This window comes from Schistocerca gregaria, chromosome 2 (assembly GCF_023897955.1).
Source record: "Schistocerca gregaria isolate iqSchGreg1 chromosome 2, iqSchGreg1.2, whole genome shotgun sequence".
In the NCBI taxonomy this organism is placed as follows: Eukaryota; Metazoa; Arthropoda; class Insecta; order Orthoptera; family Acrididae; genus Schistocerca; species Schistocerca gregaria.
In genome coordinates, this window is record NC_064921.1 from 762,272,632 (window position 1) to 762,290,434 (window position 17,803).

Below are 17,803 nucleotides of genomic sequence, written 5' to 3' on the forward strand. Positions count from 1 at the left end.
AGAATACCAACTGGTGCTATTTTGTTATTTAGTGGTTGTAAAATTGAGTGAGTGGACGTGTAAATGACATCCTCAATTGAGCAACTCTTCAGAAATCCAAACTGTGATTTACTGAGGATATTATTGTTACTCACATGGGATACGATTCTAACGTACCTGACCTTACGAAAAATTTTAAAAATTGATGTCGGCAGTGAAATGGGTGGGGAGTTATTGACATCTCTATACCGAGATTTAGCAAAGGCATATTCCAGTCTCCCTGGAAAAATGCCCTGAGTTAGTGATGTATTACATGTTTCAGAAAAGACGATTCTTATTACATAGGTGAAAGTTGCCAGTACTCTGTTGGAACCTACATCAAATCCAGATGAGCTTTTATTTTTCGGAGAACATATAAATTTCTTAATTCCAAAAGAAGAAATGGATGAGTCATTCCTCTAATTGAATTTTATGCAAGTTGCTTGTTCATCATACTCTTTCCATTTTTTTCTAGGACATTTTGTCCCTTTATTTCCTAATACATTTAAGAAATGATAGCTAAAAATGTCTACTACCTGTTACTGGTCATTTATAGCCTTCCCATTAAAGTTAATAATGATTTTGTTCTTTTCCATGGCTTGTTGCTCTATGTCTCGTTTCACTACTTTCCATGTAGCCTTGAGTCTGTTGCCAGAATTTTAAGTCCTGGCGTAACATGCATGTTCCTTGGGCCTGCAGTTTCATAGGCTAGGGCTTGAGATAACAGCATGCAACTAGCTGATGTAGGCGACACAAATTAACACACACGGGAGGGGGTTCTATGAGTTATCTTAGTAAGGTTACTGGAGCAAAGGATGCACTGTAAGGATAGCTCCTGTTGCACAACCCAGAAAAGCTGATGGTGGTGGGGATCCAGATGGCACTGATTGTGAAGCAGCTATAGAAATCTCGCATGTTACTCTCTGCTGAGTGATGTGCCACTGAATGGTCAAGCTTGTTTTTGCCAGTAGTTTGGCGATGTTGATTCATTCTAGTTGACACCAGGTTGGTTGTCATATCAGTGTAAAATGCTGTGCAGTGGTTGCAGCAGAGCTGGTCATGGCTGCTTTCACAGGTGGCCCAGCCTCTGATGGGGTAGTATAAGCTTGTGGCAAGACTGGGGAGGGTGTTACTGGGTGGGCAGATTGGGCAGGTCTTGCATCTGGGGGTTCCACAGAAGTAGGATGTCTGTCATTTCAGGGCATGATAGATAACCAAAGCCCTGACGAAAGACATGGTGCAGTCATTCCAGTCCGGGGTGGTAGCCATGAAAAGGAGACGGGTCTTTGTGGTTGGTTCTTATGATGCATTAGAGGATCAGGTATGTGTGAGGATATGGCACGGGAGACCTGTTTGGGGATCAGGAAGTTATTGCCTTTCTGCAAAAGCCTTTGCGCAGCCTTCAGCGTACTGGGTGAGAGAGTTCGTATCACTGCAGATGTGTTTACCATGGGTGACCTGGCTGTGTGGGAGGGATTTTTTGATGTGGAAGGGGTGTGGCAGCTGTCAAAGTGTAGGCACATTGGTGATTGGTGGGTTTGATGTGGACCGTGGTGTGGATGGAGCCATATGAGAGGAGGAGATCGACATCTTGGAAGGTGGCATGATGGATCGAGGAGGACCAGGTGAAGTGGATGGGAGAGAAGGTGTTGAGCTTGTGGGGGAATGAAGATAATGGTCTTGCGTCCAGAATATGAAGATGTCCTCAATAAGCCTGAACCAGACAAGAGGCTTGGAGTTTAGGGAAGCTAGGAATGTTTCCTCGTGGTGACCTATGAAGAGGTTGGCATAGGAGGATACCATGCGGGACCTCTTGGCTCTGCGATGAATTTGTTTGTATACCTTCACTTCAAAAGTGAAACAATTATGGTTTAGGATGTAGTTGGTTAAGTGTGCGAGGAATAAAGTGGTTGGTTTGAGATCTGCGGGGCATTGGAAATAGGGCTCAATTGTAGCTAGGCCATGCGCATGAGGGATGATGGTGTATAGGGAGTTTGCATCAACAGTGATGAGCAAGGATCCAGGAGGCAGGGTTGTGGGGATGGTGCAGTGCCAATGCAGGAAGCTATTGGTATCTTTAATGTGAGAAATTAGGTTTTGGACAAATCGTTGGGGATGTTCATCAACAAGAGCCGAGTTTCTTTTGGTGGAGGCACTGTAGCCAGCCACAGTGGGGTACCCAGGATTGTTATGTTTGTGGATTTTGTGGAGCATGTAGAATGTTGGTGTGGAAGCTGTTGTTGGGGTGAATAGGGAGATGGATTCAGGGGAGAGGTTCTGGGAACGGACTTCCAGAATGGGGTAACTTTGACAGAGCTCGTAGGTGGAGATGTCGGACAACAGGCAGAGGCCTTCTGCCAGCTAGTCACTCCAATTCATCATAACAGTGGTGGAACCCTTGTCTGCTGGAAGGATGATAAGGTCGGGATCTGCTTTTAGGTTGTGTAGGGCAGACCTTTCTTTTGTTGAAAGGTGGTTGTTCTTAGGGAGGGACCTGAGGAAGGATGGTGAGGCCAGGTTGGAAGTTAGGAGTTGCTGGAAGTTGACCAGGGGATAGAGGCAAAGAAGTGTTTCCACTGTAGGGGGCAGGAGAAGACAAGTAGGTCTGTTACATGTCTAGCATGGTTAGACCTGGGAGTAGGGCTGAATCGAGACCTTTGTATAGGGCTGAAATTTCTGTGGGGGCTGAAAATTTTGGTGGATATTTTAACAACAATGTTCTGGTAATATTTTGGCCCTGGTTTTGATGGAGTGTTGGTAGGGGGTTTTGGAAGATGTAGGTGGTTGAAAAGGTCGGCTAGGCAGGTACTGGGTGCTATGAGGGGTTGATGAGGAGGAGCACTGCAGGTAAGATGGGGGTTGGATAGTGGTGCCTCAGGGTGGGAATAGGATGTCAGCAGGTTGGATAAGTTGTGGAGGTGGGGTTGGGAGTGTTCTTCAAGGGGTTGGGAGTGTCAGGATTCCAATTTGGGTGATGAGATGTAGGCAGTGGTGATTGCATAGTAACAGTATTATGCAGAGGGAGTGGAGGTGGTTCAGGGATGCCTGTGCCATGGAGATTTTTTTTGTAGAACCGGGTTTGTGAGGGAAGGGGACTAGTGGAATCTGAAAAGATGGTTACTGTGGAAGGAAGGGTGAGATGCAGAAATAGGGATTTTTATGGTTAGGCTATAGGGGAGGGGGGGGGGGGGGGCTTAGGCAGCATTTAAGGAACAGGATGCGGGACAGGCTTTTGGTTCTGGTCGGGAATTTTTCTGAACTAGTTCAGATAAATAGAGGCAGGGGGCCAATGTAGAGGGAGTGGGGGGTGGGGGATAGTACTGAGGAAAGAAGTTGGCATTGAAAGTGGTGAGTAAAGGTGCCAGGTGGTTGTAGGGGGAGTCGAATAACATTGACATGTGTAAGGAATGAAAGGAATTACGTTGGGTCAGGGGGTGGCGTTGGCACTGGGGTATGTTTGATCAAACGTGGTATATCATCAGGCTCATGAAATAAATCCAATTGTGTGATTTATCGTTGCATGTAGGAGATAAAAAGGAAACAAGGACTGGCAGATTGGGAGTGATATGTGTGGGAAGGAGGGTTTTGAGTTGCTAGAAGAGTGTTATGCTGTTATTGGGAGTTGCATGGCACACGGAGTTGTGCGCACAGCTGTCTTAATGGACATGACTGATGGAAGCTATATTTACAGCACATCTTTTGCTCCTGTAACCTTCGTGGCGTTAACCTAAGGTAACTCGATGATCCCCACCCTTTCCAACACTCATTTCCCACCCCTAGTTTTCACTTGTGTGTGTGTGTGTGTGTGTGTGTGTGTGTGTGTGTGTGTGTGTGTGTGTGTGTGTGTGTGTGTGTGGGCGCGCGCGCACAGCATGCACACCCAGTTTTCCACCCAGTTTGTGTCCCCATATCAGCCAGTTTTGTGCTGTTATCTCACGCCTAGTCTACGAAATAATGTGCGGAGCAGTCTGCCACCTGCCCCCTCTATCTGCACCACTATCTAGCCCACAGATGGTTCCCAACTATCCCATGAGCTGGTAGACACTTCCCCCAACCCCTCGTTATCTCCTGCCTCTCTCCATCTCTCATTCCTCCCCATCCCACCTCTCCCCCTGCGGGTCTGGGGGTTAGAATAGGCCCTAGGTATTCCTGCCTGTTGTAAGAGGCGACTAAAAGGAGTTTCATACGTTTCGGCCTTTATGTGATGGTCCTCTGTAGAGTTTGACATCCATTCTTCAAACGTTTCCTGAAGAGTGAGCCAATTGGGGAAGGGTGCCTTACAAGGTGCATCGTGTCCATCGTGCATTGAGGTCTTTAGCCACGTATGCCAAGGAGTAGATGCCCATCCCCATGGCGGCATCAGGACTCCTGGCAAATGCCATCCTGCCAGGTGGCCTTTGCTGCGGCTGGGTGGCCTCTGTGGGGAGGCCCCTGGTTTTAGTGGGTGGCATCAGGGCTGATGACATGCGATGAAGCGTAGTCCATCATCTCTTGCTGGTGGTGAAACACCTGCAATCTCTACGCGATCATGAGCTCACTTCAACGCACAGAAGTACGACCCCAAATCGTTCCCATCTCTGGCCACACCATGGGAGGAACATCAGGCTAAGGATGGCAGTAGATCTTATTCACCCTAGTACCTTGTATGTTCGAGAGCTGATGGGGAATCTTTCATGATGATGAAGCCTCACTTTTTTCTTGAGCATTTAGAGGACAAGTTCGGGGAGGTGGGGGGCTTGTCCAAAATGAGATCTGGGTCAGTCTTGATCAAAACAGCATCCTCTGCCCAGTCACAGGAGTTACTCACTTGTGACAAGCTGGGGGATGTTTCTGTAACCATTACACGCTGTAAGAGCTTAAATATGATCCAGGGTATCATAAGTCATAGAGATCTTCTTTTGCAGTCCGACAATGAGCTGCATGCCAATTTAGAGTGGTGATGTGTACATTTTGTCTGGCGTGTCCACTGGGGTCCAATGGATAATCAGGTTGCCATCAGCTCTTCATCTTGGCCTTTGAGGGTAATACATTGCCTGAGAAGGTCAAGGTGATGGTCTACCGGTGTCATGTAAAGCCCTATATCCCTCCCCCCGATGCGATGCTTTAAGTGCTGGAAGTTCGTCTGTATGTCTTCCCGCTGTACTTCTAGCGTCACATGTCGAGATTGTGGACGCCCAGCACATCCCAATACTCCACGTGCCCCGCCTCCAATCTGTGTCAACTGTGGAGAGCACCATTCGCCTTGCTTGCCTGACTGCAGGATTCTCCAGAAAGAAAGGAAAATCGTGGAGTACAAGACCCTGGACAGACTGACCTACACTGAGGTTAAGAGAAAATTTGAACGCTTGCATTCTGTGCGTATGACATCGTCTTAAGCCGCTGCTACAATAGTTCTGGCACCATCACCTCTGCCAACCCAGGTCACTTCTCAGAGACAGAAGACTACACGTGCCCCCTTGAACTGTGGCAGGCATTTCCCTCCCTGTTGCTCCTGCACCACCTACTTCGGGAGCAACACCCCCCAACCATCAGTCTTCTTGGCTTCTCTCGCTAGGAAGGGGTCCCTTGAGTTACTCCTTTCACAATTTTTTTTTTTTTTTTAAATAGTGGGAAAGACGACACCCGCCAGTGGCTGAAGAGTGCAAAAGCAGCTGGTCGTACGGCTTCACACTCATCCTGGAGACTGAGCCAATGAAGTCCTCCCAGCCAGGAAAACCCAAGAAGTGGCGAGAGAAATCCAAAAAGAAAACCTCTAAGACCAAGTAAATTGCGGTGGCACCCACACCACCGCTACCTACGAGCTCTGTGACTGAGGATGGGGTGGAGATTTTGGCGTTCGCTTACGACCTATATCTCGCCAGACCCTCAGACAGAATGCATATGGACTGCTCGGGTAATAAGTCGGTGGCAGCAGGTGACCCTGAGGTGTAAACTGCCTAATTGAATGTTCCATGCCTTCCCAGTCTCACAATGATATCATCCTCCAGTGTAATTGCAGCGATTCTTTCCATCCCCTGGCTGAGTTACGGCTACTGTTGAGCTTTAACCTGCTACCTGCATTGCCCTCCAGGAAACCTGGTTCCCAGTAATGCAGACCCCTGCCCTCTGCAGCTATAAGGGATATTACAGGAACCGTAGCGACTATAATCGAGTGTCAGGTGGAGTTTGCGTTTATGTCGTAAACTCGGTATGTAATGAACATGTGCCCTTTCGAACCCTTCTTGAAGCTGTTGCTGTCAGAATAAGGAAGGTGCAGGAAATAACTGCCTGTGGTGTATATCTTCTTCCAGATGGTGCAGTACCCCTGAATGTATTAGCTGCAGTGATTCATCAACTCCCTAAAGCTTTCCTACATCTGGGAGATTTTAATGCTCGTAACCCCTTGTGGGGTGGTACCATGCTTACTGGCCGAGGCAGAGATGTCGAAACTTTACTGTCACAATTTTACCTCTGCCACTTAAATACTGTGGCCGCCATACATTTCAGTGTGACTCATGGTAGTTACTTGGCCATTGATTTATCAATTTGCAGCCCAGGACTTCTCCCATCTATCCACAGGAGAGCACATGATGACCTGTGTGGTAGTGACCACTTCCCATCTTCCTGTCACTGCCCCAGCATCAGGCACACCAACGCGTGCCCAGATGGGCTTTGAACAAGGCGGACTGGGGAACTTTCACCTCTGCTGTCACCGCTGAATCTCCCCCACACGGTAACATCGGTATGATGGTTGAGCAGGTGACTAGCACTAATGTTTCTGCTGCAGAAAATGCGATCCCTCTCTCTTTAGGTTGCCCAAGGCATAAGACAGTCCCTCGGTGGTCGTCAGAAGTCCTTGAAGCAATTACGAAGTGTCGGGGAGCTCTACAGCAGCATAAGCGGCACCCTTCCCTGGATCACCTCATAGCCTTTAAACGGCTCCGTGCCCGTGCTCTCTACCTTATCAAACGATGGAAGAAGGGAGTGTTGGGAGAGATACATCTCCACCATTGTGTGCCGCACGGCACCTTCCCAAGTCTGGACAAAGATCAAACTACTTTTCAGGTACCAGGCCCCAACAGCTGTCTCCAGTGTACCGACGCAAATGCGATTGCCGAGCACTTTGATCGAGCCTCTGTATTGGAGAATTGCCCCCCAGCCTTTTCACACACTCAAATGGCGGCTGGAACGGAATGTCCTCTCATTGACTACATGTTGCAGTGATCCTATAATACCCCATTTACAGAGTGTGAGCTCCTCAGTGCCCTTGCACAATGCCTCGACACAGCTCCTGAGCCTGATCGCATCCACAGCCAGATGAGAAAACATCTCATCTGACTACAAGCGACATCATCTCGTCATCTTCAACCGGATCTGCTGCAATGGCATCTTGCCATCACAGTAGCGGGAGAGCACCATCATTCCGGTGCTCAAACCCAGTAAAAACCCACTTGATGTGGATAGCTATCGGCCCATCAGTGTCACCAAAGTTCTTTGTAAGCTGCTGGAACGTACGGTATGTCGGCAATTGGGTTGGGTCCTGGAGTCACGTGGCTTGCTGGCTCCATGTCAGGGCGGCTTCCACCAGGGTCACTCTACCACTGATAATCTTGTGATCATCGAGTCTGCCATCTGTACAGCCTTTTCCAGACGGCAACACCTGATTGCCGTGTTTTTTCACTTACATAAAGCATACGACATGACTTGGCGACATCATATCCTTGCCACATTTTGTGAGTGAGGTCTCCGGGCACCACTTCAGATTTTTATCCAAAACTTCCTGTCACTCCATACTTTCCATTTCCAAGTTGGTGACTGCCATAGTTCCATCCATATCCAGGAGAATGGAGTCCTGCAGGGCTCTGTATTGAGTGTCTCTCTATTTTTAGTGGCGATTAATGGTCTAGCAGCAGCAGTCGGGCCATCCGTCTCACCTTCTCTGTATGCAGACGACTTCTGCATTTCGTACTGCTGCTCCAGTACTGTTGTTGCTGAGCGGTGCCCCCAGGGAGCCATCTTCGATGTGCAGTCATGGGCTCTAGCCCTTGGCTTCCAGTTTTCAGCCGCAAAGTCATGTGTCGTGCAATTCTGTCAGCGTTGCACCGTTCATCCGGAATCCACACTTTACCTTAATGACAATCTACTCACTGTAGTGGAGACATATAAATTCCTAGGACTGGTTTTTGACACTCGATGGACTTGGCTCCCTCATCTTCGTCAGCTTAAGCAGAAGTGCTGGTAGCACCTCAATGCCCTCCATTGCCTGAGCAACACCAATTGGGGTGCAGATTGCTGCACACTACTGCAGCTCTACAGAGCCCTTGTCCAATCCCGAATTGACTATGGGAGTGTGGTTTATGGTTTGGCAGCGCCTTCAGCATTGCATTTACTCGACCCTGTGCTCCACTGTGGGGTTCAATTTGAGACAGGAGCTTTTAGGACGAGTTCGGTAACCAGCATACTGGTGGAGGCTGGTGTCCCTCTACTACAGATCAGACGTGTGCAACTGCTCGCCAGTTATGCAGCACACATTCATAGTTCCCCTGCACATCCAAATAACCGACTCCTTTTCCCGCCCGTAGCAGTCCATCTCCTGCATCAGCGGCCCAGATCGGGGCTAATGATTGCAGTTCATGTGCGGTCCCTTCTCTCCGAACTGGAGTTCTTCCCTTAACCACCTCTGCTTGCAGTATGTTTGCATACGCCTCCATGGTGTACGCCTCAGTCGTAGCTTCATCTGGACCTTTTGCATGGCCCTAAGGACTCTATTAACCCTGCTGCTCTCCGCTGTCACTTCCTCTCGATTCTTGACATGTTCTGGGGCTCTGAAGTGGTTTACACCGACAGTTCAATGGCTGATGGTCACGTAGGCTTTGCATATATTCATGGAGGACATGTTGAGCAGCACTCCTTGCCAGTTGGCTGCAGTTTGTCACTGCAGTGCTGGCGGCCATCTCTCGTGCTTTTGAGCACATCCGCTCATGCCCTGGCATGTCATTTCTCCTGTGTACTGACTCACTGAGCAGCCTACAAGCTATCGACCAGTGCTTCCCTCGCCACCCTCTGGTTGCGTCCATTCAGGAGTCCATATGTGCCCTGGAACAGTCCCGCCGCTCCATAGTGTTTGTGTGGACCCCAGGACACGCCGGAATCCCCGGCAATGAACTTGCCGACAGGCTGGCCAAACGGGCGACGCGGAAACCGCTTCTGGAGATTGGCATCTCCAAAGCTGACCTGCATTCTGTCTTACACCACAGGGTTTTTGGCTTTGGGAGATAGAATGGCATAATAGCATGCATAACAAACTGCGTGTCATTAAGGAGACGTGGGCCTCTCGCAGGGAATCAGTTGTCCTCTGCCGTGTCTGCATTGGCCATACGTGGCTAACGCATGGATTCCTACTCTGTCACGAGGACTCATCTCAGTGTCGCTGTGGCTCCCAATGACAGTAGTCCACCTCTTGCTGGACTACCCACTTTAAGCTGCTCTGCAGCAGACTTTTAACTTTCCCAGCACCCTGCCTTCGGTGTTGGGCGACAATGCCTCGACAGCAGATTTAGTTTTACATTTTATCCGTGGGAGTGGGTTTTATACTTCTATATAGGTTTTAACACATGTCCTTTGTCCCTCTGTCTCTTTCACCCTAGTGCTTTTAGGGTGGAAGTTTTAATGTGTTACAGAGGGGTTGGCTTTCCCTTTTTATTTTCGCCACTGTAATCTGCTTTCATGTTTTACTCTCTTCTGTTTCTAGTGTCTCTGTTTTCGTGTCCTCTTTTGTTCCTTTTAGTGTTTGTTGCCTTCTCTTTGTTCTTATGGCTTTTCCTTTCTTTCCATTTTGTGTTATATGTTTTGTCCGTTTTATTCTCAAACTTGTGGCACTGTTTTATTAAGAACAAGGGACCAATGACCTCATAGTTTGTTCCCTTCTCCCGCCTTTAAACCAACCAACCAACACTCCCACCGCAACCTAGTACACTCACCTTGGACCAGAAAAGAATTGTGTGCAGGTAAGTGTGTATTTGTATGCATGTTTTCCTCCAAACTTGAAAAAGGAAGTGCATTCCAAAATATAGTCAAGCTCTGTACCTTTTGTTTAAGTACCTGTCGACGACGCAGCACTTCGGCCTTTATTCCTAAATAATTCATAGTTCTCAACCAGAACTTTCTGTACACAAATAATGATATAAATTTATCATGGAATGGATTAAGTTTTATGTTAGCATTTTCTTTATTGTAATTTTCATCTGAGGTCATCACCTGTAAATTATTCTTACTATTCTTAAAAATGTTTGTTATGGGATCATTAATTATTCTAACTGATTTACATTGAGAGTTATCTATACGGTAAGATACTATGTCATTTATCATAACTAATTGTGCATCATGGTCAGAGAGAGCATTGCGTATATAGTTATTTTCTTAATTTGAGCTTCAGCAAAGAACATCCTTCTCTATTTATCGACCTGTGTTGGAAATTAGTCAAATTGTAGGGTCCAGATAAGTTGTCCAGATCATTTTTCCTACCAGAATCCTTTAGAAAATTTACATTGAAATAACCACTTACTATTAACTGTCTGCTGCCTGTCTGACAAATAGCACATTAGGGAATTCAATTCCTCATAAACAGTTCCAAGTTTCCACTGGGGATCTGTATACAGTTAAACTCAGAAGTGAACGTTTTTCAATTTTAATTTACAAGCTCTCATCTGTGTGCTGATCACTACAAAATCTACATGTCTCAATGAATGTAAGAACTCCCCTTTTTCCATCTCAGGTCTATATGAGTGAGCTGCGAGCATGAAATCATTTATATTAAACTTCTTAGACCCTAAGGTTATGTGGTTCCCAGGTCAGCACAGGATGTCTATATTTTCAGAGCTCTCCAAATTTTCCAAACAGACGAGAAGCTCTTCTGCCTTATTATTCAATCTTCTTCTTCTTCTCTACACTGTGATCCAAAAAAATGTTTACAAACCAACATGGCACATTGGGCATACAAAAAGTGTCAGTAATCACATACGAACTGGGGGTTACAAAGACTCGCTGAAACTACTAAATGGAGTTACATTTATTTAGTCCCATGCTACAAATGGACAGCCACTACAGAAGATGATCAAAGTTTTGTCCAGATGCATTGAGACATGCCTAACAGTGACGCAGCATTGAACTGCACGCCCTCTCAAAGATACCTGGGGTATATCGAAGACATCGTGCTGCTGCAACAATCCTGCCCATTAGGTCCTTGGGTGCTGTAATAGATGTTTCATGTACAAGGGCCTTCAGATACCTCTCGCAGGAAAAAATCGATCGGGGACCGATTGGGTGATCATGGTGGCCATGCAACTGACCAGCACCCCATGAAGAAAGAAAGCCTGTACTGCGCCATCTGTGATGTCATGCATGTGGTCCAAGGCAGTCTGAGATCTGAGGCTGGTTAGTCTTGTAACTTATTGCTCAGTATGTCTGCATGGTTTTGAAACAATGCAGTATGTTTATTTGCATGGGAATCTTCCACAGCAGATATGTATAAATTGTTCTTTTTTTTCTCGTCTTAAGTTTATTGCAATTTAAGAGAAGTTTTTCACCACACTCATTTTGCTTTTATGTGCAATTTTCCTGTCATAAGAGTACTGCAGATTGAGAAGTTTTCCGGCAGGAGCTATTCGCGTATATCTATAAATCATCTTCTTGTAGTCAATGGTGCCTGTTCCTCTTGTCTATATGTTTTAAAATGCACTGTTTTTTTTCTTTCATTCTTAGTGGATGTAGTTGCACAGGTGCTGAGTGTGGAAGAAGTAGAACTACAGTTCGATTTCCATGAAAACAACTGTTGTGGAATTTACAAAAGATAAATGCAAAAAATCACCACAAAAGAAAAAACGACTTTGTGAAAGTCAAGAAATCACAAAGGTTAAATGATGTGCAACCATGGTTCCATTCCCCGGCCCCCTTCCCCTGACTCTACAATGAAGGAAAAATCAGTGGACTTCAAAATATGTAAACAAGAGGAAACGCCAGCGAACTCAGATGATGCTTTTTAAATACAAGCAAAACCTGCTTGGTGAGAAAAATCTTAAAATCCCATAATCTTAAGGCGGCAAAACGAAGAATAATTGCAGATCTTGAAGTTATTGTTCTTCACAGTTTGTATAGCTTCCACTACAAAAACATGTCTCCATTCAAATGTCCCACTTTTTCAAGATGAGTATTTTTGTTGTTGCCAGAAAGTTATGACAGCCCTGCTTTATGAATTCTGTTGAATTCACTCTTTTCACCAGGCTAACTTTATGTCGGTAAATATTTTCAAATTATGTTACAGATAGTGTCAAATCACCAATCATCAATAAAAATTTCACTTCCTTAGCTCTAATAAAATGAAGAGAGAATGGTTTCATTTTCTTACTGCTTGCTTGACAAAAGTAAGAGAAATAATGAATAAACTTAAGTTGTCCCAATTGCAGTTGTATAGGTAGCTTACGTGTACAGTTACGTGCAAACAATGTTCATTAATTGTCTTTTTCATTACTGAAATACCATTCTCACTAGAGGTGGGCGAGAAATCACTTATCTTTTACAAATAATAATGGTTGAGACATCACAGTTTTCACAATAACAATTTTATAGCATTTAGCACCAATTTCAGTCAAGCTGGGTCACAAGTAGCAACTAAAAGTTGCATTTAATGTCTCATGCTGTGTCTCTCTCTCTCTTCCTTGTGCCTCCTGAACCCCTTTCCCACTTGCACACAAATGCTATCTACCTTTCACTTGCTTTCTACACCTCATCGTCGAACCTCCTCTCTGCGCATCTCCTCCTCCTCCTCCTCCTCTTCCTCTTCCTCCTCTTCTTCTACTCCTTGTCCATCTACCTTCTCTCCCTCTCTCCATCTGCCTTCTCTCCCCTATCCATCCACCTCCCCCTCTCACTCTCTGTCCATCTCCCCCTCTACCATCCCTCACCATCCATCTCCCCCTTCTCCCTCTCCATCCATATCCCCTTCCCCCTCACCCTCTCTGTCCATCTCCCCCGCTCCCTCTCTGTCCATCACCCCCTCTCCCTCTCTGTCCATCTCTCACTCTCCCTCACTCACCCTCTCTGTCCATCTCGCCCCAAAACTGAGCCTCCGTCTGTTGTGGGCTCTCCTCCCCGACAGAAAGTGAGAATGAAGGTACTCCCACCCTGATAGATGGCTCCCATTACACAGTGGAACATGAATGGATTCCGGGCACATGTGGAGGAACTGCACCTCTTAGCACGGCAACGCCCCCTGTGCTTGTGTTTACAGAAAACTCATTTCAAACCATCTGATGCTCCTGTACTAAGGGGCTATACGTCATATCGTAAAGATGACCTGACTGGAGAAAGGGCCAAAGGCGGAGTCGCTGTGTTTGTCAATAATGACCACCACTCCTCTGCTCTCCCCCTGGATACTGACCTGCAAGCAGTTGCAGTTGAAATTCATTCACCTCGGAGGCTTACCGTTTGCTCCCTTTATTTACCCCCTCTGGATGCAATGACCTTAGACGCTCTCACAGATCTTATCGACCAACTCCCCCGCCCATTTCTCCTCCTGGGAGACTTCAATGCCCATAATGTCCTGTGGGGCTCCACTTCTCTTTGCACTCGAGGTCGAATTTTGGAGAGCCTCCTAACATCTCAAATGTTGTGCATCCTCAACACAGGTACTCAGACTCATTTCTCTCCTGCTACAGGGTCATTCTCAGCCATTGACCTATCTTTCTGCTCTCCAACCCTCACCGACTCTGTTCACTGGGAGGTCATTGACGACCTTCATTCCAGCGATCACTTCCCTATCCGCATTCATCTCCTGGATGTATTGCTGGAGCAGCGGCCACCATCGTGGATAATTGGCAGGGCTAACTGGCCACTGTTCACTCAGTTGGCTGTCTTTGACCGCCACCACAGCATCCAAGAATGGGTGGATCACATCACGCTTGTGATCCATCATGCTGCTGACCTGTCCATACCACAGTCTTCTGGCACTCTTAAGCGGTGCCTTGTGCCTTGGTGGACAGAAGAGTGCCGTTCAGCCATCCGGGACAGGCGTGCGGCTCTTCGCCGATTTAAATGCCGTCCAACAGCGGTCAATCTTACCGCCTTTCGAATCGCGAGAGCCAGGGCACGCCGTGTCATTAAAGGAGCAAGAAAAGGTCATGGCAGGCGTTCCTGGACTCCATCAACCGTTCCACTTGTTCCACAAAAGTATGGGAAGCCATCCGGCGGATTTCCAGTAAACATAGCCGTTTACCAATAGCTGCTGTCCTGAACCAGGGATGTCTCCAAACGACACCCAGAGCCATTGCTCAGATGCTGGCAGAGCATTTTACACAAAGTACTGCCACTGCAAATCAGGATCCAGCGTTTCTCCATGTGGGAACTTGAATCGGCTCTTAGTGAGACTTCTGACACTGCACCAGGTTACGACCGCATCTGGTACTCCATGCTTCGACATCTGCCAGCGGCGTCAAAGGAAATCCTCCTTGAATGTTTTAATCTCATATGGCAGACAGGAGTGTTCCCCACTTCATGGTGGGAGGCAATCCTCATCCCTCTCCTCAAACCGGGAAAGGACCACACATGTCCCAGTAGTTATCGTAGTATCTCCTTGACAAGCTGTGTCGGAAAGACCCTGGAACGGATGGTTAACTGGCGTCTGGTCTGGCTGTTGGAGACCAGACAGCTCCTTAGCCGCTTTCAGTGTGGATTCCGAAAATTTCGGTCCACGGTTGACAACCTGACCCTCCTAGAGACGGCTATTCAGCAGGCTTTTCTCCGTCAGCATCACTGTATTGTTACCTTCTTTGATATCAGTAAGGCATATGATACTACTTGGAGATACTGTATTCTTGCACAACTGCATCAATGGGGCTTTCGTGGCCGCCTCCCGATTTTCCTTCGGTCTTTCCTGTCTCAGCGGTTTTTTCGGACCCGTGTTGGTAACACACTGTCTGATCGCTTTGAGCAAGAGAACGGTGTCCCCCAGGGCAGCCTTTTAAGCGGTACCCTCTTTGCCATAGCCCTCAACAGTATAACGTCTACAGTGAGGAGTCCAGTACAGTGCTCCTTATTTGTGGACAACTTTGCTGTTTTCTGTTCCTCCTCCAGTGTTGCAACTGTGAGCCGTCAGTTGCAGCTAACAGTGAGGCGTTTACAGGAGTGGGCTGCAAAGACGGGTTTTCGGTTCTCTGTCGATAAGTGTGTTTGTGTTCATTTTAATCGTTCTCGTCGTCTTTTTACTTTGCCTGCCTTGCATATGGGGGATACTGTCCTACATTTTAGAGACACAGTGCGGTTTCTGGGCCTAATTTTTGACTCCAGGTTGTCATGGCTGCCACACCTACGTGACTTGAAAGCCAGAACCCTGAAGGCACTCAACATCCTCAAGTGCCTCAGCCACAGGTCGTGGGGAGCAGACATGGCGAGTCTCCTTCAGTTTTACCGAGCTTTCGTGCGTTCACGGTTGGACTATGGGTGCACAGTATATGGGTCAGCGAGGCCTTCTTATTTGCAGATCCTTGACGCTGTTCACCATGCTGGGATTCGACTGGCCATGGGTGCTTATCGGACCAGTCCCATACCCAGCCTCTGTGCTGAGGCTGGGGAACCGCCACTTACCATCCGGCGGCAGCTCCTGCTGGTGCGCCAGGCTTGTAAGTTTCTTGCAGCTCCCAGCTTGCCTGCTCACCATCTTGTTGCCCATCCACCTCTGGACCGCCTTTCTTTCTGCCGTCCCCGGGCTACGTTGCCGTTTGGGATCCGTGTGCAACGCGTACTAGAGTCCCTCGGTGTGGAGTCTGTACAACCCCAAATCCAGGGTTTTAACCGCCTGCCACCCTGGTTACTGAAGAGGACCGGAGTTATTTTAGATTTATTGCAGTACAAGAGAGATTGCACTCCTTCCACCGTTTTTAATGCAGCATTTTCTGCGATTTTATCTGAGCACCACGACTGTGTAGCTGTTTTTACGGATGGGTCGAAACAAGGGGATTCTGTTGGTTGCTCAGTTGTTTTTCCAGATCGTGTCTTCAAGGTCCACCTCCCTCAGACTTTCGCTGTCATTGATGCAGAATTGTCTGCGATCTTGCAGGCACTGGAGCACACGAGACATTCTTCCTCTCCTAAATTTCTTGTCTGTTATGATTCATTCAGTGCCCTTCACTTATTGCAACATTTGTATCCGGCAGACAAAACTGTCAGACCATCCAGGATGCCCTCCTCCGACTACAGCGACTGGGGAAGGTTGTAGCTTTCTGCTGGGTTCCGGGGCATGTCGTCATTGCTGGGAATGAAAGGGCAGATCTCGCAGCCAAGGAGGTGTGTCTCGCCCCACAAGTATCTCAGTGTGCTATCCCCTTGCACGCTCTCACCTCACTGTAGAGCTCACGGGTTATGCGTCGGTGGGAGGATGAGTGGCTGGAAGTGACTGACAATAAGCTCCGTATAGTCAAGCGCACAACGCGTGTGTGGTGTACTTCCTTTCAGCCCCATCGACAGGACGAGGTTCTCCTCACTCGGCTTCGAATAGGCCACAGCCCTATGACGTATGGCTACTTGCTCCGGCGAGAGGACCCTCCAATGTGTGGTGCTTGCGGCGTCCAGGTCACTGTGCGCCATGTTTTATTGGATTGCGTTTTATTTTCTGACCAGCAGGCCACAGCTGACTTGCCAGTGGACCTGCCATCTCTTTTAGGCAAATGTTTTTACAAAGATTTTAGGGAGAGGATTTTAATTTGCTCACTGTGTGACAAGCTAGCCCATGTTTTATGTAAGTGGGCAGCCAATAACAATTTCCTGTGACATTCTTGTTGCTATGTTTCCCCTTTCCTTAGGTTTTACTTTCTTATGTAACATTTTCCTTCTTTTCCTGTTTTCTTTGAGTCTGTGCTTTACTTTTCTGTGGTCTGTACACGTTTGTTCCTTTTAATGTGTGTCAGGGCGCTGATGACCTCGATGTTGAGCGCCCATAAGCCCCAACACACCACCACCACTCTGTCCATCTCCCCATCCCCCTCTCTGTCCATCTCCCCATCCCCCTCTCTGTCCATCTCCCCATCCCCCTCTCTGTCCATCTCCCCATCCCCCTCTCTGTCCATCTCCCCATCCCCCTCTCTGTCCATCTCCCCATCCCCCTCTCTGTCCATCTCCCCCTCCCCCTCTCTGTCCATCTCCCCCTCCCCCTCCCCCTCTCTGTCCATCTCCCCCTCCCCCTCTCTGTCCATCTCCCCCTCCCCCTCTCTGTCCATCTCCCCCTCCCCCTCTCTGTCCATCTCCCCCTCCCCCTCTCTGTCCATCTCCCCCTCCCCCTCTCTGTCCATCTCCCCCTCCCCCTCTCTGTCCATCTCCCCCTCCCCCTCTCTGTCCATCTCCCCCTCCCCCTCTCTGTCCATCTCCCCCTCCCCCTCTCTGTCCATCTCCCCCTCCCCCTCTCTGTCCATCTCCCCCTCCCCCTCTCTGTCCATCTCCCCCTCCCCCTCTCTGTCCATCTCCCCCTCCCCCTCTCTGTCCATCTCCCCCTCCCCCTCTCTGTCCATCTCCCCCTCCCCCTCTCTGTCCATCTCCCCCTCCCCCTCTCTGTCCATCTCCCCCTCCCCCTCTCTGTCCATCTCCCCCTCCCCCTCTCCGTCCATCTCCCCCTCCCCCTCTCCGTCCATCTCCCCCTCCCCCTCTCTGTCCATCTCCCCCTCCCCCTCTCTGTCCATCTCCCCCTCCCCCTCTCTGTCCATCTCCCCCTCCCCCTCTCTGTCCATCTCCCCCTCCCCCTCTCTGTCCATCTCCCCTTCCCCCT

The 17,803-nt window shown here is 48.2% G+C and overlaps 1 protein-coding gene across 5 annotated transcripts in view; it reads left to right on the forward strand.

Annotated features, from left to right (window-relative positions):
* The window catches only part of LOC126334980 (torsin-1B-like), an 81,061-nt gene that overhangs the window by 18,223 nt on the left and 45,035 nt on the right, over positions 1-17,803 (forward strand). Inside the window, exon 2 of one of the 5 annotated variants that reach the window (XM_049997781.1) lies at positions 15,530-15,668. The exons of the other annotated variants lie outside the window; for them this stretch is intronic. Within the exon in view, the coding sequence (XP_049853738.1) occupies positions 15,549-15,668 (120 nt within the window). The 5' untranslated portion in view covers positions 15,530-15,548. The remainder of the gene's footprint in view (positions 1-15,529; positions 15,669-17,803) is intronic. 5 annotated transcript variants of the gene reach the window in all.